We start from the raw sequence: 25514 nt of genomic DNA, 5'->3' as shown, positions 1-25514 counted from the left end.
TTTCCCAATCGGCTAATTTCCACACAAGGCACAATTAATTGGCCACCACGTTCTCCTGATTTGTCGCCCAATGACTTCTTTCTGTGGGGATATGTAAAAAACTCCATTTATGGCCATAACCATGAACGACCCATGAATATTGACGAGCTGCGATTAAAAATCGTTCAGTCGTTAGAAAATATCCCCGCTGTTATGTTAGCTAAAGTTAGGTCAGAGTTTTATAACCGTCTTGGCTATTGCGAAGGAGGTATTTTTGAACCTTTGATTTAATTTTTTATAATTATTTTGCTAATTGTCCTTTTTTAAAGTTGATTTTTAGTCATTTTTTTAATGCTTGTTTTAACTTATGCTGAAACAGCAACAAAAACATGAGCAGTATAGATACAACCGGACGTTTAATTATTTTTATTGTTAAAAGATTAAACGTCTCGAGATGTATGGATAACCTTCAAAATCGTAAATATATTGTAGAATGATGTACACCCAACCCCTTTCAAAATCCGACTGATTTGATTTCTGTCTGCCGTTCTAGGACTTCGATACTGTCAGTGTTGCCAGATGAAGTTTTGAAAATTTCCTGAAGCCTGGTTGGCACGGTCAATCAACCAACAAAAAATATTCTTTTAAAATATTTATCTGATGATACTTTTAGAAATGCCAAGTTTGAGAAAACAAATTAAATACACACACTAAATTGTGTCCAAAAAAATATGCTTTCTAAAAGGTATTTCCTGGATAGAAACCTTAATGTTAGGGAATATTTCTAGACCTGGCATCTACGGCCATATTCTCTCCCACCACTTGATTTGTCTCACCCCGCCTCTCGAAATGTGGAAGCCATGCATATCTCTTCGCACGTGTCGCCACCAAACCAAACCAAACTCTTGAGTCATAGGCGTACTAATATTTTATTTTCATTTAGATTTAGTATTACAGCCAATTTTAGTTTAAAAGTTTTGCTTATGAATTCTGTAAAATTTAATTTATTAGAATTTTAATAATAATCTTTTTATGACAGCTGACAATGTTTAAGATGCAAACAGTGGAACAACGCCTTCACCACGCTGCTTCTTAAGCCCCATACATACTCAATATAAAAAAACTCATCGACATGATCAAAAAGTTTTATGATCAAGCGGGTTTTGTATCATAAATAAAAACAGATAAACAATTTTTATGTAAAACGACCTTTAAAATTAACATTATAAACATTATGTAACTGTTAAGTGGCATCGTTTTAATGATTCTAATTGTGCTACACTTTAAGGGGTGTGAAATAAATTACTTATTTATAATAATACTGAATTTATGCGGGGTGGTATAACTAGTGTTATAACGGTTGTAGCTATAGTATTACGGGCAACCAACGGTCCAGCTACGTCGAAACACCGGTTCCCATTAGAACACCGAAGTTAAGCGACGTAAGGCCATACTAGTGGATAGACGGGTGACCAGTTCGAAACTCTGTATCGTGCTGTTGTCCAATAAAGGCAAAAGTGTAAAATATTTTGACACACACTGCTCATTCACGCCGGTTCAAGGCCGGATGAGATCGGATATCTCGTGAGTAAGAGTCGATTTAGACACTTGCTCGGTCATTGACCGAGGACCGCTGTTCGGATTCCGCGTAAACAAAGTAGGCCTCGTCCAAATTAGCCCTGGCAGTAAAAAGGAGATGTTAACTTCAAATCTTTTACTTTACTTTATAGTATTACATTATAACATTATCATGTCATAATATTATGAAATAATATTTCCTACTACCAATTTTTTTAATATTGGTACAGCAAACTTATCAGTATAAAGTTTTACTTATCTTTATCCTTTTTATTGCTATTTATAATTCTGAATACGAGGATAAGAAATTTTAGTTTTCAGTACGCCTATGACCGAAAGCGAACGTCTACCTCCCGCTTCATCAGCGGCCATAATTGGATGGAATCAGGGATGAGTAAATATAAAGGACCATAAAATTAATAAATTTTGCTGGTCTGCTGCAACACGTAAGAAATATTTATTGATGGATCAGTATGACAGAGAAGGCCGTTTTTATGAATAACAAAATGGTAATTGAACATCATAATATAATCATATTGAATTGACAATAGATTAATTTATCAGCTATCCGCAGAAAATTGACAATAATAATAAAAACATGACACATGGCAATTAATATAATTCCAAATTAAAAATGGATAAGAGTTTTCATTCATAATAGTAATACAGATATATTTCAAAGAACTTTACTTAAAATTAAGTTTTTTAATTTTGTACTAGTTTATAGCACTTGGTGGTATAACTTGACAAAATAATATCAATCATTAAATAAAGCATAAACAAACCAATAAATAAACAAAAGGTTAATTTATTTAATAAAACGTACAACGTACGGCTTTGTATACCGATTGTCGTGTGTATGAAGAATAAAGTCAACGTTTGTTCAGTACAATACGATATACTGAAAGAGAAAAGACTATAAAATACGGGAGAAAAATGAGAAGTTTATTACCTATCCACTTAATCCGGATCGGTCGACAATAGAATTTGTGATATTTACAACATTATGTAATTAATTGATTATCGGTCCTATTATGTAACTGAGGATGTACGTAACTAAGTAATAGAGCATATTTTTTGGTTAGTTTATTTAATGAAGCGTACACACGGCTTTGGTTGCTGATTCTCGTGTGTCAACGTGTTCAGTACAATACGATATATTGAGAGAGATGCTGATGCACTATTACGTAGACACGTACATCCTTAGTTGCATAATAAGACAGATAATCTATTAATTCCAAAACGTACTAAAAGCGCAAATTCTGTTGTTGAACAATGTAATCAGTATGATTACAGATTAAATAATTATGGAGGTGTATATGAAACATTAAACGATTCATCATTGTGTTAAGTTATAGCACGTAATTTAACAAAAGATCAATCATTTAATGTCTCACTTCACACTGGCTCACTCCATTATTATTTAATACTGATTAGAATGGTCGACAATAGAATTTGCACCATTTACTACGTAATACAGCATATTTTTTGGTTAGTTTATTTAATGATATAACCGATAATGTACACACGGCTTTGGGTGCCGATTGTCGTGCACAGAGTCTATAGACTCTGTGATTGTATAAATGAACAAAGAGAAAAGAGCAAGAATTTTCCCAAGCGTATGAAGTTGAGCTCCGGATTAAATGGATAGGTAATAATTTTCTCTCCCCGACTTACAAGATTGCCATAGCGATTCACTTCTAGACATGTAGGTAAATGATGACTAAAATAAACGACCCAAGATTTTCTCTTGCCGACCAGTATATTATCGTAGTCTTAAAGAAATTAGAATAAAATAAACTATGTTAAAAATGTTCATGTATACTACTGAAATGAAGATAATATATTTAAGCTAAATGTAATCTATTACAGTTGTAGTAAAATGAGTAACTAATTGTTGAAAATCCAGATCCAACCCTAGATGCCACATTTTTTTTGAAACGTCTACTTATGCGGTTTGAAATTTTGATGCAAAATCTGGCAATACCGCTCAGAAGAAATGTTCCCACCCATACCCACCCAACTTTTTTCTCTTTTTAATACATTTGATTTGCCATTAAGCTGCCTACATCACTGTCTTACACGTTAAAAATCCTATACACAGAGTTGACCTGTCCCGATGTGTATATTTATATATATATATATATATATATATATATATATATATATATATATATATATATATATATATATATATATATATATATATATATATATATATATATATATATATATATATATATATATATATATATATATATATGATCGAAAAAAAAACGGCGTCCAGTTGGCTGGGAAATTACGATCGATGACATTTCCCATATAAATTTACAGATAAAATGATAGCGATCTTCATTTCATAGCCATCGCTGACGCCGTTTTTTTTTCGATCATACGGTACTAGGACGATGCGATGATAAACCATTGGCAAAGATCTACCGGGTCGTGCATCGTCTTTGGAAACATAGGAAAATCCCATGCAAATTTTTAACTGTCCAGATATTGGCTCCTCTATTAATTTTACAGTCAAGTCGTAAATAGGTTTTTGAAAGGTCTGCGTATGATGAATACACATGCCAAATTTGAACAATTTTGGACCAGCTGCTTTTAAGTTATTTAAGAAAAACTGCATCTATTTTTAAATTAAAACTGAACAGGTAACAATGCAAAACCAGGCAAATGCCAACGTACCTTAAGTTGTCATCCTATAATTTTGTCAATTGTTGTGAACATACATTTAATATGGTTATATGTATATGTATATTCGACAAATTGTATAAAATATTATTTTTACCCTTATTCTACGGCTATGCCTAAAGAATTTAAGGTACGAAAAATACCATCAACATTATTATTCTTCTCAGAAAGATGGGTGATGCAAATAAACAGAACCATTACCTTAAGATGAAATTTGGAAGAAATAGTCATAAATAGTTGCATCATTTTAGTTTTTCCTTTGTAATTCGTTTACTTTCAGACGCGATGTCTGGTTTCTATTTACTTAAGAAATGGTCATGTTTGTCCCTTTGCAAACCTACCTGAAAATATTATTAAGAAATAGTAGGTACGCCCGTGGATTTTCGGAGAGGGCATTCTCATAAAAGCACGGTCACAGAAGGGACCGGGGACATTCATAAAATTTTTTCATAGACGTAATACTGCTAAATTTATATTTTGTATTAAAAGTTTAAAAATAAAAAGTAATAACAACTTAGTAAGAATTTAATTATAAAAAAATAAAGAATAACATTCCCAACAAGTGGTGATACGAGTCAAATAGAGAACTACAACATTTGGTGGCAGCGACTACAAGATTGGTGACGACGGTGGTCCAATCCAGGATCACGACATTGGTGGCAGCGGTAAAAACTACCAAGGTTTCCTGAAGGTGCGCCAGACGCAGCAGAAAACCCACCAGTTTTGGAAGAAGATAGAGGCAACGGGCAGTTCTTGAAGGTGCACCAAGAAGCAGCAAGAAGCCCGACACGAGACGTAGACATTGGGGACACTGAAGGAGCGCCAGACGCAGCAGCAAGTCTCCAGGGAAGCTTTTGTTTTCACCAGATGATGACGGGGTAAGTCTTTTCTGTTTGTTTACTGTATTGTGACGCTACTGTTTTTCTTCTGATTTTAGTTAGTTAGATTTAAGTTAAGACAATAATAATTCTGGGCTGCAAATAACAAAAAAAAAAAAAATATTGCTTAAAATTCGTAAATATTTTTTTTCTCTCTTCAAACTAAAAATACATCTATAAAAATAAATAATAATTCTTAAACTAAAGTAATAAATCATTAATAAAATATAATAATGGCAGGAGGTAAAGACGCAACTGATGTTCTGAATTTAATAAATTCATTTGATGGTCAGGGTGACGCAAATTCACTCCAATTTTTCTTAAAAATTGTGATTCAATATTAAAAATTGTCAAAGTGGATCAAAAGAATTACTAGTAGATTTAATTTTGGTACTAAATTAAAAGGGAAGGCACAAGAGGTAACACAATATAAACAGTTTCAAAATTGGGAAGAACTAAAAGATTTCTTATTAGAGCACTTTACTGATAAAAACACCACCATCGCATTTTCTAACACAAATAATGAATATAAAAGCAACATTTTAGGGAAACTGTAAAAGAATATGGCGATAGATTACAAATTCTCTTTAATAAATATAAAGAAACGTGTCACTTAAATTATGCAAATAACGAAGCTACTGTTTTAATAGAAAATTTAAACTCCATTTTAGTCAATACTTTTAGAAAAGGACTCAACGATGAAAAAATTCAAATGCGTATTATTGCCGAAAATACTACATATTTAGATAAAGCTTTATCATTAGCAATTGAAATGGAACTTGAGAATAATGACAGGTTTAAAAACTCGCATTTTAAAAATATAGGTTTTGTAGAGCGTGGAAATAGACAATTAAATAATCATTCTTCTAATAATTCCTGTTTATTTTGTTTTAAAAAATAATCATTTAACATCACAGTGTAGACAGCTTAGGCAATACGAACAAAATAGTAACTCATATAATAGAAATGTACCTAGCAATAATCAGACACGCCCACCGCAAAATTTTAATAGCAATAATAATTTTTCAAATAGACAAGACGTAAATACAGTACAATATAATCAAGGACGTTTCACTAATCGAAACTACAACAATCAAAATTTTAATCAGAACAACGACGTGCGTAATTATAATCGTAATTATGGTAACAATTATACAGTAATAATCCTCGTTCAAATTACAATAATAGATATTCTCAGAATCCAAGAAATTTTAATAACTCACAAGTTCCTCAACGGCAGCAAAATGTTTCGATACCTCAACAATCTCAAAATTTTTCTAATTACAATAATGAATCCAGTACTACCAATTTTAATAGTTCAAATAATAGATCACCACAACAAATTCAAACTATAAATTCTCAGTCGTTAATCAATTCAGCAGATAATTATTTTTCAGAACCGAGCACATCTCAAAATTTTTCGGGAAACGAGAGCGAAGCCTTGGTCGCGAGCAGCCGATTAAGCGCTTCTTAAAATTAGATAATAGCTGTTCTATGAATTACACACTACCTGAGCATAAAAAATAAAATTAAAATTGAGCAAAACTTAATTGACATACCGCATAAATCAGTATTATTTTCCGATAGTTACCAACAATTAGAGATAATTAAAATCCCTTCTTAGATATAAAAGATAAAGAATTACATCTTTATTAGATACAGGGGCAGATATATCTTTATTGAAAGAATGTATCTTATTACAAAATAATCTAAAATTAAATAAAACTTGCATTATAGAATTAAAAGGTATAAGTAAAGAACCTGTATTTACTAAAGGTGTTTGTAACATCCCAATTAAATTAAACAATAACAAAGCAATAACTCATCCTTTTCACATTGTGCCAGATAGTATACCGATTAAAAGTGATGGACTATTAGGACGCGATTTTTGCAAAAGTATAAAGCCAAAAAATAAATTACGAAGACGGAGTCATTAATTTTGAAGACAATTTTTTAAAATTTTGCCGTCAGAAGCAACTACAATAATTCCCGCGAGATGTCAAATTATTGTACCTGCTCTAGCTAATTTATCTTCGTCCGAAGGCATAGTAGTTTCAAAACAATTATCCGAACATTTATATCTAGGGTCAAGCCTAACAAAAGTCCAGAACTATAAATGTTTAGTTAGCATATTAAATATTTCTAATGAAGCTCAAACTATCCATACACCTAGAGTGAATTGTTGTGAACATACATTTAATATGGTTATATGTATATGTATATTCGACAAATTGTATAAAATATTATTTTTACCCTTATTCTACGGCTATGCCTAAAGAATTTAAGGTACGAAAAATACCATCAACATTATTATTCTTCTCAGAAAGATGGGTGATGCAAATAAACAGAACCATTACCTTAAGATGAAATTTGGAAGAAATAGTCATAAATAGTTGCATCATTTTTAGTTTTCCTTTGTAATTCGTTTACTTTCAGACGCGATGTCTGGTTTCTATTTACTTAAGAAATGGTCATGTTTGTCCCTTTGCAAACCTACCTGAAAATATTATTAAGAAATAGTAGGTACGCCCGTGGATTTTCGGAGAGGGCATTCTCATAAAAGCACGGTCACAGAAGGGACTGGGGACATTCATAAAAATTTTTCATAGACGTAATACTGCTAAATTTATATTTTGTATTAAAAGTTTAAAAATAAAAAGTAATAACAACTTAGTAAGAATTTAATTATAAAAAAATAAAGAATAACATTCCCAACAAGTGGTGATACGAGTCAAATAGAGAACTACAACATTTGGTGGCAGCGACTACAAGATTGGTGACGACGGTGGTCCAATCCAGGATCACGACAGAATGTCGAACCTATTTCTTTTAATGAGTACGAATTTATAGAAACATATAATTATGACATTATCGATCGTTTTGCTAAAATAAGAAAAGAAATTAATCTAGACCAATTAAATGAAGAAGAAACTAATTCAGTATTAGATATTTGTAGAGATTTTAACGATATTTTTTACTTAGAAGGCGATAAACTAACAAGCACCAACACAATAAAACACACTATACCGACAGAAAGTAATAAAGGTCCTATTAACGTAAAACCTTATAGATTGCCTTTCAAACATAAAGAAATAATTAATGAACAAACTGAGCAAATGTTAAAAGACGGGGTAATTTCCGCTTCGGACAGTCCTTGGAATAGTCCTTTACTAGTTGTTCCTAAGAAAAGCGACCCATTATCACCTAAATTTAGAGTATGCGTTGATTTTCGAAAGTTAAATGAAATTACCATTGGAAACGCATATCCTCTACCTAATATAGCAGAAATTTTAGACCAGTTAGGGAAAATCTCATTATTTTACTACCTTAGATCTTACTAGTGGATTTCATCAGGTAGAAATGGACGAAAAGATAAAAATAAAACCGCTTTTAGCACTAATACAGGACATTACGTTTATAACAGAATGCCTTTCGGTTTAAAAGGAGAGCTCCCGCCACATTTCAAAGACTCATGAACACAGTTTTAAGCGGTCTTAATGGTATGAAATGCTTTATTTATTTAGATGATATAGTAATTTATGCAAACAACTTAAATGAACATAACGATAGATTAATTGAAGTTTTTCAAAGATTTAGACAACATAATTTAAAACTTCAACCTTCGAAGTGTCAGTTTTACGAAAAGAATGTTTATACTTAGGTCACATTATTACAGAAAACGGCATTAAACCAGATCCATCAAAATTCAATGTGTAACAAACTTTCCGCAACCTAAAAATCCTAAAGATATAAAATCTTTTTTAGGGCTTGTAGGATATTATAGGAAATTTATCAAAAATTTCGCTAAAATTGCTAAACCTTTAACCGAATTATTAAAAAAGATTCTGTTTTTAATTGGGGTATAAAATGCGAAAATTCTTTCCAAATTCTTAAAGATAGTATAACTTTTCCACCTGTTCTCCAATACCCAGATTTTACCAAAGAATTTATTATAACAACAGATGCGAGTAATTTCGCAGTAGGAGCAATTTTATCACAGGGTAAGGTTAATCATGATCGTCCAATAGCGTTTGCTAGTAGAACTCTAAATAAAGCAGAACAAAATTATTCAACTTCAGAAAAAGAGCTAACTGCAATCGTCTGGGCAGTAAAACATTTCCGTCCATATATTTTTTTGGCACAAGATTTAAAATTGTTACAGATCACAAACCCCTACTCTATATATTTAATATCAAAGACCCTGGTTCTCGTTTGACGCGTTTTAGAATAAAAAACTTGAAGAATATGACTATGAAATAATTTATAAAGCTGGAAAGATTAATACAAATGCTGATGCATTGAGTAGAATAGTTAGCACAACAAATGTCAATTCTATTATTACCAATTATGATAATTTTAAAACACATCTCGAAAGCCATATAATTATTAATTCCAAAGTCAAAGAAAAAACACAAATCTGTTTGAAACACCACAACTTATACCTATAGTTTTATTTTTGCCAAAATTATTCAACAAAAACGACTTTTAAAATTTAGAAAAAATAAACAAATTAATACATTTTTAGAACATTACGATAACACAAATCCTTTAGACATGCCGTCAGTTTTTCAGTATCAGCAAAATAATTGTAATATATTTCTATTAACAGACAACGAAAATACATTCAGTGATATTAATTATGAAAATATTTGGTCTTGCTTACTAACTTTACGAAATATTATATCCAACGAAAAACCGAACTATCATTTATAAAATATCATTACAACTCATTAGTCAAATGGAAATCGTTCTTCCTATGATAAGATATATTTTTAAAGACCTCTATTCAGAAATTACAATATTTAACAACAGTCTTATCAACCCCTCAGATGCTGAAAAGTTGTATTATTAAATGAAAATCACAATTGTCCATTAGGAGGTCATCAAGGGTCATCCCGCACATATAAAAATTATCTCAATTATATACATGGAAAGGTATGAAAAAAAGACATAAAAGAGTTTATAAAAAATGTGAACTTTGTCAAAAAATAAACAGTCTCGAAAACAAAATGCCTATGGTAATTACGACCACGGGCATCAAAACCGTTCGAAAAATGTTTTTTAGATATAGTTGGACCACTACCAGAAACCGAAAATGGTCACAAATACATATTAACCTTTCAGGATGATTTAACAAAATATATAATTAATATACCTATGAGAAATCAAGAAGCTGTAACTGTAGCGCATCATTTTGTAACGAATATTATATGCATTTACGGAATACCTGACATGCTAGTCACAGATCAGGGGTCAAATTTTTTAAGTGATATTTTTAAAAGTACTTGCAAGTTTTTAAAGATAAAAAGATCCAAACAACAAGTTATCACCCAGAGTCAAACGGAGCACTAGAACGCTCTCATAAAGTTCTAGAAGAATATTTAAGACACTTCATTAAGACATCTCAAACAGACTGGGATAATTGGATTCCCTATGCAACATTTACATATAATACTACACCTCACACTGCTACAATAATTTTCTCCATTTGAACTTTTATTCGGACATATTCCTACATTACCAACATCAGTTAAACAACCACCTAAAGTCAATTATACTTATGATGATTTCATAAACAATCTTAAACAAAAAATGCAACATTCTAATCAATTAGCTAAAGAAAACTTATTAAAATGTAAAAACATATCAAAAATAATTACGATAAAACAGTTATACCAGAATATTCGAAATTGGTGACAAAGTGTTACTTTACGACGAATCAGTTCGACGTGGCAGAAGTAAAAACTTTCCGCCTTATGGATTGGTCCATATACCATTAAAAAAAATATCAGATGTAAATTATACAATTCAAAAAGGAAAAAATAAACAAACTATTCATGCAAATAGATTAAAATATTTTTATTATTAAAACTAAACATAATCAGTATATATAGATTATAAAAACTAGAATTAATAAATTTTAATTAGCTTATTATTAGTATATATATTTTGTTTTAGGGTTAATTTATTTATAATAATTACCAGTATCCTAGCAGTAGTCCACTCAGAATACAATATAACCACTTATGACTTGAACCCTGGAATACACTTTGAGCACCTGGGCGAACTAAGGTTTTTTAATAACAAATGGAAACTAGTAACTTTTGTAGAATTAGAAAATATTAGTAATAAGTTATTATCATTAAAGAATTACCGTAAGTATACTACAGATTTATGCAATAATGAGAATGCTCAATATCACTATTATATTTGTCAGTTATTTTTGAAAAGTTCTAAATACACTTTCGAAAAAATTGAAAAAGAACTAGAAGTCTTACACGAATTGATCGGTCATAGTCATTTATCAGAAAGTAGACAAAAACGAGGTTGGTTCAATATTGTAGGAAAAGCAACTAAAGTTTTATTCGGCGTTTTAGATGAAGAAGATGCTAAATACTATAATGATAAAATTTCACAAATGAATAAAGACGAAACTTCAGTCCTTCAACTTTTAAAAGAACAAACAAAAATTGTTCAATCAACAATAATTAATTTCAATAATACTATTGGAACTTTAGATTTTAACGAAAATTTATTAAAAAATAATATAAAAAAGATTAGCGATGAATTAAGCAAAGTCAAAGAAAATTTTCATTTTCTATATATAAAAACCGGCATAGAAGAACACGTCACTATTTTAAATATGATGCTAAATCAATTACAATTAGAAATCATGACGATTACGAATGCTATTTTAGTAGCAAGAAAGGGAGTTTTACACCCCTCAATATTAACGCCATTAAGGTTAATTAACGAATTAAAAGATGTGTCCGAATCTCTACCTCATGGATTAGAATTTCCTGTACCATTAGATCCGCTCAATGCAAATCTCATTCTAAATGTTATCGAGTTGCAAGTTTATTTCGAAAACAAACGATTAATATATATTATAAACATCCCTTTAATTGAAACAAATTTATTCTATATTTATAAAATATCACCCTTTCCAAAATTAATGTCAAATAACCAGTTTATATTAATTCAACCCTCATCTAAATATATAGCAATTGACGAAAGCAAACAGCAGTTTATTACACTGTCGGAAATAGAATTTAATACTTGTTTAAAAATTATAGAAAATAAATTTATTTGCAAGCAACAAAAACCAGTTTCTCTTGCTCATTTGGCAGATAATTGCGAAGTTAAATTATTGCAATTCACAAATATCATACCTGATATCTGTGACAAACGTATAATTCAGTCAGATAGAGCAATTTTTATTCAACTACAAACCAGTAACACTTGGTTATTTGCAGTTCCTCATCCAGAAACTCTTACGATATCATGTAATAATAAAAAAAATCACGTAGATGTAATACTAAAAAATTGCGGTAGTGTCACTATAGGTAAACAATGTAAAGCTTATAGCGCATCATCAATGCTAATCCCTCATGGAAATACAGTCCAGTCCAATATTTCAAGTGATTTTATTCCACCATTCGACATTAGTGATAATTGTTGCGAAAGGATAAAGGAAGAAAAAATAAACATTAGTGAAATATTTCTCAACGAACATTATAGGAAATTAACAAAGCACATCCCCGAACTTAATGTAGCGAGCCATAAGCTAGAAGATATTGAAAAGTTAGGTGATGAAATTCTAAAAAGGAAACTTGTAAACAATTATACATTTCCAGCATCTGTAATTGCCTATATCTTAGCTCTTCTTGCTATTATTTTTATTATTTATAAATTGTATACAAAATGTACTAACAAGACAGCCTGTTGCGGAATTATTCCAAACTTATGCATTAGAGTTAATCAGTCTGTGGAACCATCTTCTAGAAATAGTGATAGATATGTTGCTCATTATAATCGTAATATTAGCCAAAACTCTGAAAATGTAGGTAACTATGAAAACTCCGAAGAAGAGAATGTTAATTTACAGGCGCCCTCGCGCAGACCCATTGGGTATGTACCATCAAGGCGACCATTAAAAGAAAAATAATTTCCGCATTTGATACATTTTTAAATCTGCAATAGTTATAAAAAAAAATGTTAGTTAAGTTAGAATGTAAGTTAGTTATAATTAGTAGTTAAGACTTGTATAATACTTTTATATATGTACTTTTATTCATTTCCATCTGAGTTATACTAATTAATTATATAAACATTTGTTTTGAGATTTCATATCACTTTCACCTCATGAAATCTCTCATTAAGGGGGGAGGTGTTGTGAACATACATTTAATATGGTTATATGTATATGTATATTCGACAAATTGTATAAAATATTATTTTTACCCTTATTCTACGGCTATGCCTAAAGAATTTAAGGTACGAAAAATACCATCAACATTATTATTCTTCTCAGAAAGATGGGTGATGCAAATAAACAGAACCATTACCTTAAGATGAAATTTGGAAGAAATAGTCATAAAAGTTGCATCATTTTTAGTTTTCCTTTGTAATTCGTTTACTTTCAGACGCGATGTCTGGTTTCTATTTACTTAAGAAATGGTCATGTTTGTCCCTTTGCAAACCTACCTGAAAATATTATTAAGAAATAGTAGGTACGCCCGTGGATTTTCGGAGAGGGCATTCTCATAAAAGCACGGTCACAGAAGGGACCGGGGACATTCATAAAATTTTTTCATAGACGTAATACTGCTAAATTTATATTTTGTATTAAAAGTTTAAAAATAAAAAGTAATAACAACTTAGTAAGAATTTAATTATAAAAAAAATAAAGAATAACATTCCCAACAAGTGGTGATACGAGTCAAATAGAGAACTACAACATTTGGTGGCAGCGACTACAAGATTGGTGACGACGGTGGTCCAATCCAGGATCACGACACAATGTCAAATTGTATTTTCTACACGTAGGCTTTTGCCTGATTCGAACCAGTTTTAAATTACAAAAATACATTTCAGGGACACTAAGCGTAGGTACTATAATGTTGTAGTGTAGACAGTACAAATTACATTTGACAATGATAAAATCATAGGTTGACAACTTAAGGTATTGACTGGTTTTGGTTTGGTTTGGTTTTGCATTGTTACCATGTTCAGTTTTATTTTAAAAATAAATACAGTTTTTCTTAAATTACTTAAAATCGCTTATTCAAAATTGTTCAAATTTGGCATGTGTATTCAGCATAGGCAGACCTTTAACAAACCTATATACGACTTAACTGAATAATTAATAGGGGAGCCAATACATACTTGGACAATTTAAAACTTGCATGGGATTTCCTATGTTTCGAACAACGATGCACTACCGAGTATATGGAAAGTTCAGTGTGTCGAAGTTATTAGATTCTATGGAAATGATACAGCTGGAGAATGTCGTCTAGAAATCAGGAAACCACAACAGATATGAAAATATCGCAGTATAATAGCAAAAATTTCATAAAATATAACTATAGAATAGGTTCAGCTAAATTTTAATTAATGGAGATCTAGAGTTAATAGAACATATTCCAATATATTTCTAATTTCTCTGTATTTATACGTATCTGTTAAAACGCGCAGCTGTTTCAATATTTTCAAGATAAAATCCAAATAGATACCCGAATCTCGTAAATATAAACACAAAAAATACATCGATATATGTACTCGATTGATAGTTAAGATAATCGGATTATGTACGTTATTCACGGTGAATACACTATCCCACGGAGGATGACGTCATGCGACTAGTGAGAATAGTACGGCCATAATCTAGATTTGTCGCTGTGGTAACTCTCATAATAATAACGAGAAAATATTTCTTAAAGGAGTTTCGCGAAAACCGGTAACTTAACAATTTACAAAAGGTCTTATTTTTATTAAGGAAAAATAATCCTCTGAACCTTTCATCGTTTTAACACATATTCTCTTAAAGTCTTTATTGCTAATAGAGTAGTAATTGAAATAGACTATAATAAGCAACCAATTTAATGACAAAGTTTCTACTAAATACGTGATATACTGCCTACACTATCTCCATAAAGACAGCGTAAAATCGAGAGAAAACAAATAATCATGTATTATTGCGGGCGCTCCTTCACTTGACCAGTTGGTTAAATAAGAAAGCGATAAATAATTGTGTACACCTTTAATTCACGTATTTACACCAGGGTTGGATCCAGTGTATTAACAAAATATTAAGTAATTATTGCAGTAGTATACCAGGTGTTTTTCAAAAGTGGCTCACCTCCTGTAACTCTTTTATTTCTTCAGATAAAAATACGAGATTTGGTACGTTAGTATATGACATAAATCAGGCTTTATTGACGTATACAATTGTTTTCGGTCACTTCCTGTTTCACCGGAAATGACTTTTGAAACAACTTTTGATTTTTAAATGGCACCCTCGATATTTCTTACCTCACTCTGAATAGAAGGACATATCATATGCCAACTTTTGACATTTTCGCATATAGTTTATTCTTGGTTTGTTCGAAATTGTAACATGCGGTTCATAACGACAAATTATGTATTTGTAAAAAATGATCTGAAATAATTGAGATATGATTAAACATACGATTTAAGCTTCATTCAGAACCTCGCAATTAGTGGAATAAATTAGTGGTTGGAATAAATTAGTGGTGGTATGTAAAAAGTAAAAATAAATATGTAAAAATTAAAAAAAAACGATTAAAAAAAGTCGCCTTGACTAGAATTCGAACCTGCCTTACTACGACTCCAACGTCATAGCAGCGTAAAGTCCTAACGCTTTAACCACGCGGCCACCGAGGACTTGAAAGATTCTATGTAAAATTCTTACTTAAAAGATAATATTTAGTGAAAGTACTTTTTATAAACATTTATTTAATTCTGTTTTTAGTTTTTGTTCTTATAGCGGCAACATAGATACATTTTCTGTAAAAATTTCAACTGTCTAGCTATAACGGTTCATAAGATAGACCTTTGTGACAGACGGATGGACGGACGGACAGCGAAGTCTTAGTAATAGAATTCCCGTTTTTACCCTTTGGGTACGGAACCCTAAAAACGACTAAAAAAATCGTCTTGACTAGGATTCCAACCTGCCTTACTACGGCTCCAACGTCATAGCAGCGTAAAGTCCTAACATTTTAACCACGCGGCCACCGAGGACTTGAAAGATTCTATGTAAAATTCTTACTTAAAAGATAATGTTTAGTGAAAGTACTTTTTTATTTATAAACGTTTATTTAATTCTGTTTTTAGTATTTGTTCTTATAGCGGCAACATACATACATTATATGTGAAAATTTCAACTGTCTAGCTATAACGGTTCATAAGATAGACCTGATGAGACTAACTTTTCAACGGACGGACGGACGGACAGCGAAGTCTTAGTAATAGGGTTCCCGTTTTTACCCTTTGGGTACGGAGTCCTAAAAAAATCAACTTTTGATTTCTAACCACAATTTTTCTTGACGAAAGTAGACATCTAGTAGAAAAAGCTAAATAATAATTTGATAACTTTTTCTACTAATTAAAAATGTCTAAAACTAATTTTTGAGTGACGTTCTGAATGCTTACATTGAAATTAAAGGAACAAACGTCTATTCTAATTGAAACCAGTAATTTATTCCACTAATTGGGAGGTTCTGAATGAAGCTTTAAGCATATTTTAACCGGCCAGGACAAAATACGAAAAACATTAGATGATCAAATCTATTTTTCCCAGGCTCGTTGATTAAAAACTGGTGTTTTTAACACAGCCTTGGCACTCTAGCTTTAAATTTAAAAAACGATTTTTTTAATCGAAAATATTAAAAGTTGACATATGATATTAAGTTATTTATTTTTACTACTTATTTATTTGTCTATTTAGAATATCATTTTCTATCGAATAGAATAAAAAATACCGAGGGTGCCCTTTAAAAATCAAAAGTTGTAGTAATTTCCGGTGAAACAGGAAGTGACCGAAAAAAATTGAATACTGTCAAGCAATCCTAATTTATGTCATATCATACCAATCTCGTTTTTTTTGTCTGAAAAAATAAAAAAGTCATAGGGGCGAACCAGTTTTGAAAAACACCCGGTCTAGTTTTAAGAAATTGACCGAAAATCCTCTATTTGATACCAAATGTAGTAAATGTAAATTATATTGGTGATTAATTTATGTATACCGATATATTTTTTTTACAAAAGAAAAAAAATGACTATCTCTGAACTACACTATGATCTATATTATAGTCTTTTAACCAAATAGATATGCTAATTTTTATTTAAAGAAAATATATTAAATTTAATTATTAAAATTACTACATTTGTACAACCATAACATTAAACATTAACATTTGTACAACCCTGATTTACACCGACCACTACCTACCTTATTGGGAGGAAATTAACCGAAGACCAGTCCGACCTGGAAAAAGAAAAAAAAAGGTTAAAATAGCGATAAAATCCAATTTAATTAATAAAATAACATTATTACAAGAAAAAGAAACTCATGTAGAGGATACTGCTGTTTTTAACGCCGCGCCGATTAATGCTGCCAATCAACAAACTCGTTTTAAAGAATGCAAATAAGATTCAATAAACAAAAAAGTTCAGGTATATTGAGACTAACTTTTCAAATAGCTAAGCATAGATATGCTGTACATAATAAAATTATATGCGGTTTTATTAGTTTTACATAAATTATTAGTAATATACAGGGTGATTTAACTGACTATCTACGGGGTCGCTGATATGAATGGGAACGATCGATTATTAGGTAAAATATACAAGGTACCGCAAAAAGTTAAATACAATAGTTATATGGTTTTTAAATGTTTATTAGTTAGTAACAAATTTAAGCATACAGGGTCGGTCATAAAGGTGTGGCACATCAAAATTTATTTTTTTAAATGCAAACCCCTGTATATTATTGCATATTTTAATTCTTTCTTCAATTTTAAGCATTAATCGTAATACACATATTGTACCTAATTTCAACAATTTCCGAATTATGAAGTTTTGATTTTGAAATGTTAAACGAAAAAATTGAAATTTCCAGAGTTGATTTAACCTCATTTTTTTATACGTTTATAAATGCTAACTTGAGAACTAATGTTAAATACTATTAACTATCACAGTTCCCGTAGAATGGCATCGTTAAATGGAACCGAACCCATCGAAATTAATTAAATCGAATTATTGTTTAACTGATATTTTCGAAAGTCAATAACTCGGAAACGGTGAGTTTCAGGTACATTTTGTGTATCTCTTTTTTCCTTAGAATTGAATGAAGAACTGAAATATGCAATAATATATAGGGGGTTCCGTTTAAAAAAATAAAACTTTGAGGTCCCACGACTTTATGATCGACAATATATCTATATACAGGGTGGTGCGAACTGTATTCCGGAAACTTTGGCAACATATTCTGCAGATAAAAATAAGTAAAAAAGTTCGTATAAATGTATGTCCTAAAATGCTTAGTTTCGGAGATACAGGGTGTAGAACTTTCATTTTTATTTCCATTTATTCCAAATAATTTCTGAAGTAACGTCAATATTTGGATGAAAATTGGTGTCTGGGAGTATTTTAACATGACAATATTGATTTTGATGTCAATATGACTCCTACTAACAGAGGGCGCCACCTACATATTTCTTAACTGGTTTGAAGAGTAATACCTTTTCGTCAGTACCTGTATAAAACTACTGAGTAAAAAATATACATTTACGATGTTTTTTACGTTAAAAAGGTCTCTTGGTAAAAACCACTACGAGTAATGGTTTTCGAGATATTTGGAATAGACCTGTCATCATTGACATAAATTAAACATGTTGACTAAATAGTTACTAGACTCAAATCATAAATTTGAGATGTTTTTGTGCCAAATGTTTAACAGAAACTGTTTTATCATCATTTTTTACAGAAAAATTTATGATTAATTTAAAAAAATAAAAATTTCCCAAATTTATTATTTCAGTGAAATAACTATTTACTCAACGTGCTTTTTTTTCGTGAATAGTGACATGTATTTACTATTTCCATTCTAAATATCTTAAGAACGGTTGTTCGTAACGATTTTTACAAAGAGATAATTTTTACGTAAAAAATCACAGAGATGTACATTTTTTTGCTCGGTAGTTTTATAGGTACGGACAAGTTATTACGCTCCAAAAGAGTTAAAACACATGTAGGTGGCGCCCTCTATTAGTAGGAGTCATATTGACATCAAAATTAATGAATTATTTATTAAATTAATGAATAACTAACGTTATTTCAGAAATTATTTAGAAAAAATCGAAATAAAAATCAAACTTCTACACCCTGTATATCTGAAACTAAGCATTTTAGGACATACATTTATACGAACTTTTTTACTTATTTTTATCTGCAGAATGTACTGCCGAAGTTTCCGGAATACATATCGGACCACCCTGTATATCGACAGTATACTTAAAATTTATTACTCGAGAATAGACATTTAAAAACCCTATAATATTTATATTTGACTTCTTGCGGTACCTCGTTTATTTTAGCTAATAATCGACTGTTACATATCAGCGATCCTGTATAATAAATAAATTTCCAATTTACAGGGAACAATCTAAAGAAATTGAATATGCTCTCTACATCATATTACAGTTTAGCTGTATGTTGGTGATCTTTTCCAAAACAACATATTGGATTTGTCAATGCTCCAAAAAAATGGTTTACCAATATTAATAGCCCAAATCGGCTGAACATCCAAGTAACCAAAATTTGGCGGTTAAAAATTTGGTCCAATTAAACTATTACAGTTGGAGGTCGGAACATTTGGTGTTACAACAGCAAAAAAAATAAAACACTAATTCACCTCAATACACCAAAACACCGCGTTTTTATGGTTAGCGAAACGCCCGCCCGTCCAGTGCAAAAGTAAAGACTTTTGGTGTACCTATTGTGGTGAGTTAGTGTTTTATTTTGCCAATTAAACTACACACGTAGTAATCTACAACAACCCTGCAAAAGTAATAAATATTTGAAATTTGGCATACATACGTAACTTAATATAAAGACTGTTCAGCCATCGTTCACAGTTACGTCATCATTATTTGTCAAATATGAGTTTTAGGGTGTGTCTGAGATCAGTTTATATTGTTTAAAATTTTCTAAGTACATTCCTATATTTTTAATTGAGCGAATTCCGTTTTTTCGGCATTTATTCATTTTTTCTTGAACTCTTCATCAGTTACGATCCCTTTAATTCTAATACTTTGTACTGTTGAAATTCCTATTTCTAAAGCATCAGCAACACACTATATTATTTAAAAACGCTATTAATTTGTATTTTACATAAGAATGTTACACCTTTGCATCGTATACTTACTGCCTATCCATGGGCAAGAGTGCCCTCTACCAGACTACCAGCGTCTCTTCCTCGAGAAAAATGATTTATAAGCTTGGCAATGAGCTTTTGTTCATTTTGATTAAATCTCTGAGGCATTTTCACAATAAAAAAATTGAATTTTGTTTTACAACAATCAAATTTTTACTTTGGTAATGTCGATTTCCGTCAATAAAATTATAACAAAGAAGAAAGAATTTATTAGGTAAGCCTACAGTAAGATTAACCATGAGACGCGACTAGGTACCCGTAGACACTCAGTGTTTCTGCTTTCCGGCTTCATCAATACGGGAGGAATCAGAAACGATGAATCCTGAAAAAAGAAAAAAACGCTGCGGAGGCATTCCAACACATGGTTTTTCGGTGGTAACGCTTGCGAATTGTGACCTACTGCCCTAACCAGGCTCCAAATGGAGCGTAGGCATTCCAACACACGGTTTTTCGGTGGTAAAGCTTGCGACTTGTGAGGTACAGCCTAACTGGGCTGCAAATGATGCCTTGTGCCTCGTTTGCTTCCCTTTTTTCTTTTTTTAGGATCGCTAGTTCATCGTTGCTGATTCCTCCCGTACTGATGAAGCCGGAAGACAGAAACACTGAGTGTCTACGGATAGTCATGTCCATAGGTCATGTCTCATGGCTAATCTTACTGTAGGCTTGCCCAATAAATTCTTTCTTCTTTTTTATAATAGTCCCCACGATAACATCTTTTGTTTAAAATTATAACCCCAAATCAAATAACAATGACAATTACTAAAAAGAACATGCAGTAATGACAATGACGTCACCAATCTCTTTCATCTGGTTGGCAAGTTATTGAGAGAGTTCGACAATATATGACGTGACGTTGAACGATGCCTGAACATTCTATACTCTCAAGTATACTCTTTAAGGATAGCTGAAAAAACATTAGGGAATAGGGTTACTATAAAAAAAATGGCGATTACATTATTATTATTAATTAATTACGTCAAAATTGATACATGCTGTACCAAATTTGTTTTTTTTAATTGTCTTACAACAAAAAGAGCCCAATTTAAAATACTAATGGACGTGTACCAGCATATTTCCGTAAAAAACAAAAAATATTTTTCATTTATTGAATTTATTCCAAGTTAGAGAATGACCCTGTGCAAATTAATCTAAAGTTTTACAACTCTTCAAGAAATAAAATTACTACTAAAATTTCATTATACTGATTCATAAGGTGCAAACATAATGTTTTCAATTTTTTAACTGGATAAAAACATTACCTGAGCGCATATTTCCAGTGAAACATGCTAATTTTATTGCGGGGTTTATCTACCAATTTACTTGGCAATTTTATGTCAATTAAACGACAATTACGGCAATAAGGGCTTATAATAATTTATCCCACCTGTTGCGAATTCAAAGGTAAATTACATTTAAAACAGAAGAGAATTCAAAAATTGGGTTAAAACAATTATAAACAAAAACATTAGTTTATCAGTTTTTACCAGAGATTAATTTAATTATTTATTAACTGATACTTGAAAAAAAAAGTAAAGTAAAGGGGAAGTCCATTGATTACGTAAGGAATTCAATGGGGAAGAGGTCAAGCCGAATCTCACTAAATCTCATGTGGGGGAGAGAAAGGGTATCGGTTTCGGCAAATATTACGTATTTTTTCGGACAAAAAATAGTGTAAAAATGTGAGAAACTACGATTTATTTAAAGTAAAACATGTTTGTAGACTAAAATATGTCGAAATCTGGCACAATTCTTCTGCATATTAAAATCCATTAATAGATAATGTAAAGTTATTTACTTATTATTCATATTTTGAAAATGTGGTCCTCGATTCCTCATCAGTTAAAAAATTATGACGCGCCGTTAAGATTTCATGAGACGAGCTACTGAACTTGGATTTGTTAGTACCAATACTCATTCTTTAGACCGTGCAGTTTCCATGGACTAAATTAGAATGAACGTTTAGTAGTTTTTTTTAGTTTAGTTTCTTTACTAGTCTTAATAAAAAAATAATAAAGCAACTTGTGTTTTTTTAAATAAATTCACCGCATTTATACTCAAAATATGTTTTGAAATAATAAGTTTTGAAAGATCTCTCGTGAGATTATTGGAGGAGGGAAGGGGTCACGACTATTCTCACGACATCTTAACAGTGGAGGAGGGAAGGTCAAAATATCCTTAAAAACGCTTCACGCATAATACAGGGTGAGTTTCCTACTATGTTCTCTATGGGTATCTCGGAAACTACTGGAGATAGAGAGTTGGTTAAATGGGAAAAGAATTGCAGTTTTGTGTTCATGGCTTACTAGAAAGTTCATGGCTTACTAGATATTTTGAAAAAAAAATTTTTAGCTATTTTAAAAATTGCCCTAATTCCATTATAATCTATTTTAGACAAAAAAATTTCAGATAAAAGTTGTAGCTAATCACATCCCTAATGAGTCTGATTTTTTCTAAAGCCTGTCATTTTTGACATATGACACAAATATATGTTTTTTTAAATGGAAACCATAGTTGGCCATGACTTTATAAAAGGCGCCATTTTTTAAGCTTTTCAGCGATATAAGCTATAATATGTTTTTATTTTCGAAAAATTACTGAATTATAGCCAATTCTTATCATTATTAAACAATTTCACTTAGTTAGCAATGGAAACAAGTTCAATCGTCGTTGCTCTCAGAGATGTGAAACTGTCACAGCGAAACTTTGTAAATTAAAATAAACAAAATGTGTAAATATGAATTTATTTTAGAAAATGTTCAAAAATCCGCCATTGTTTTGAGTACGTAAATGCATATTTTTAAAACTGAATTACTAGCTATTCTCACAGAACGACCGGTCGACTTAAACTTCTCACGTACCATTACATACTTCTTCTGCATAATTATGATATAAATAATTTTTGACATTTCTTTCGTTATGGGGGAGCGTGTCATAATGAAAGTCATGTTGGAACCACTCTATTGGTGCGCGAGTATCTAAATTTAACTTTTTTAACATGTCTTGAAAACCGTTGTCTAAAAAACGTAAGTAACGTTCACCGGTCAACATATCCTCGAAAATGTATGGCCAAGAAAAGTTGAATCAAAAATTCTACTAAAAATTCATATTCGCAATTTTTGTTTATTTTAATTTACAAAGTTTGGATGTGACAGTTTCACATTTCTGAGAGAAACGACGATTGAACTTGTTTCCATGGCTAACTAAGTGAAAGTGTTTAATAATGATTAGAATTGGCCATAACACATTTTTCGAAAAAAACATATATTACATTACTGTACATACTATATCGCTGTTACATATATAACAGCGATATAATAGCTTATATCGCTGAAAAGCTTAAAAAATGGCGCTTTTTATGAGGTCATAGCCAACTATGATTTCCATTTAAAAAAACATATGTATGTGTCATATGTCAAAGATGGCAGGCTTTAGAAAAAAAAGAGGTCACAATCTCATTAAGGATGTGATTATCTACAACTTTTATCTGAAAACTTTTTGTCTAAAATAAATTATAATGAAATTAGGGACAATTTTTAAAATAGCCGAAATTTGCTTTTTTCGAAATATCTAGTAAGCCATGAACTTTTTCAAAAATCTGAAAGGCGCATTTTTATGACCCCACAAAACTGCAATTCTTTCCCTATTTAACCGTCTCTCTATCTCCAGTAGTTTCCGAGATACCCATAGAGAACATCGTGGAAAACTCACCCTGTATATGGACGCCATCTAAGTAATAGATGTTTTACAAACATTCACTCATTCACATTTATTATTACTTATATTCACAGTTTATTCAGTATCAGCTCGCCACCTTCGTTTTTTTGTATCTGCGTGAGTATTTTAGTATTTTGAGTTACTTGCCTCGCCTATTCTTGTAGACATACCAGCAGTCAGAGCACCAGAGTTGTGACCTATGTTGAACACATATACCGGGGCATACGGGGCTTTGGGCCTTAAGCTGAACATCGATAAAACTAAAAGCATGTGCACTACCCCGGAAGAGCACAGCAATGCTATAAAAATTCGGAAAAGGCCAATATCGACTCTGAAATTCAGCACAGGATGAGCAGCGCCTCAAGAGTTTTCTTGAAATTAAAAGACAGGGTTTTCTACAATCATGACTTGAGCACAAAAACGAAACTTGCAATGTACCGATCCCCACCATGTTATATGGAAGCGAAACCTGGGTGCCGTACCGCCGATACATTAACGCATTAAACAAGTTACAACAGAGACACCTTAGACAACTGTTAAGAATCAAATGGTTCCACTGTGCCTCAAGTGCTGATGTCATGATTACAAAATCCCGCTTAAGATGGGCTGATCACGTATGCAGAATGCAAAAAAACGCCTACCAAAATATCTGCTTTACGGTGAACTTGTAGACGGTAAGAGGAAACCGGGTGAACAATTCAAAAGGTACAAGGATATTTTCCACGAAAACTTAAAGGGGATAAACATGCAGAATGAGTGGGAAGATATAGTTTGCGCATAATAGAACGCAATGTAGGAGAATTGTAAACTCAGTTAACAGCGACAACCAAAAAGTAAAGAGGCAACAAAGCAATAAGATTTTTGAATGTCCGGAGTGCGGAAGAGAGATAACAACACGGCATGAAAGAAAGCGCCTTGTGTAACCATCTTCTGATGCGTGTCAAATACTCGTCAGCGAGTAATAGCAGTAAGTAAGTAAGAGTTCAAGCAAATTAACGTAAGTCGACAAGCTGATTATAAATAGGCTGCGGATGCAATTTTCATTTACATTCTCATTTAAAATAAATCAATATTCGAAAATTAAAGACCTCTTAAATTTTAGCTTTGTTCAATAGATATTTATAGGGCCCTAAATAAACGTGATAAATACACCATCATGAAAGTTCAACGTAGTACAAAGAACTATTCATGCCGATGTACGCCATTAATAAATCATGAATTTCATGTAAGCGGTATTGTCAAAAGACAATAATGCACAGTTAATAGGTATACAAGATTATACGATTAAAATAAGTAAACAAGCTTCATCCTATTGATAAACGGTAACTGTAAATCAATTATTCCTCTGCAATGTTTCATTTCTGAATATGTAATAGGTATTCCTAGTCTTTCGCCATTTGCTGTCGGTAGTAGTCATTAGTTATAAT

The 25514-nt window shown here is 31.4% G+C and overlaps 2 protein-coding genes across 9 annotated transcripts in view; one reads left to right on the top strand and one right to left on the bottom strand.

The window, feature by feature from the left end:
* The window catches only part of LOC115889103 (bromodomain adjacent to zinc finger domain protein 2B-like), a 160087-nt gene that overhangs the window by 87772 nt on the left and 46801 nt on the right, over positions 1 to 25514 (bottom strand). For all 8 annotated transcript variants that reach the window (XM_030909020.1, XM_030909027.1, XM_030909021.1 and 5 more), the window contains exon 3: positions 17389 to 17424. The gene's annotated coding sequence lies outside the window, so the exon portion shown is untranslated. The remainder of the gene's footprint in view (positions 1 to 17388; positions 17425 to 25514) is intronic.
* LOC115889107 lies at positions 4813 to 13303 on the top strand. The gene is made up of 2 exons (XM_030909033.1): positions 4813 to 5132; positions 11091 to 13303. Exons 1-2 carry the CDS (start codon positions 5122 to 5124, stop codon positions 13078 to 13080), a joined length of 2001 nt encoding a protein of 666 aa, XP_030764893.1. The 5' UTR covers positions 4813 to 5121; the 3' UTR covers positions 13081 to 13303.

Source organism: Sitophilus oryzae, unplaced genomic scaffold, assembly GCF_002938485.1.
Source record: "Sitophilus oryzae breed Bouriz unplaced genomic scaffold, Soryzae_2.0 scaffold_810_pilon_pilon, whole genome shotgun sequence".
NCBI lineage: Eukaryota > Metazoa > Arthropoda > Insecta > Coleoptera > Curculionidae > Sitophilus > Sitophilus oryzae.
The sequence above is the reverse complement of the archived record's forward strand: the minus strand, read 5'-3'. Positions and strand labels throughout refer to the sequence as shown.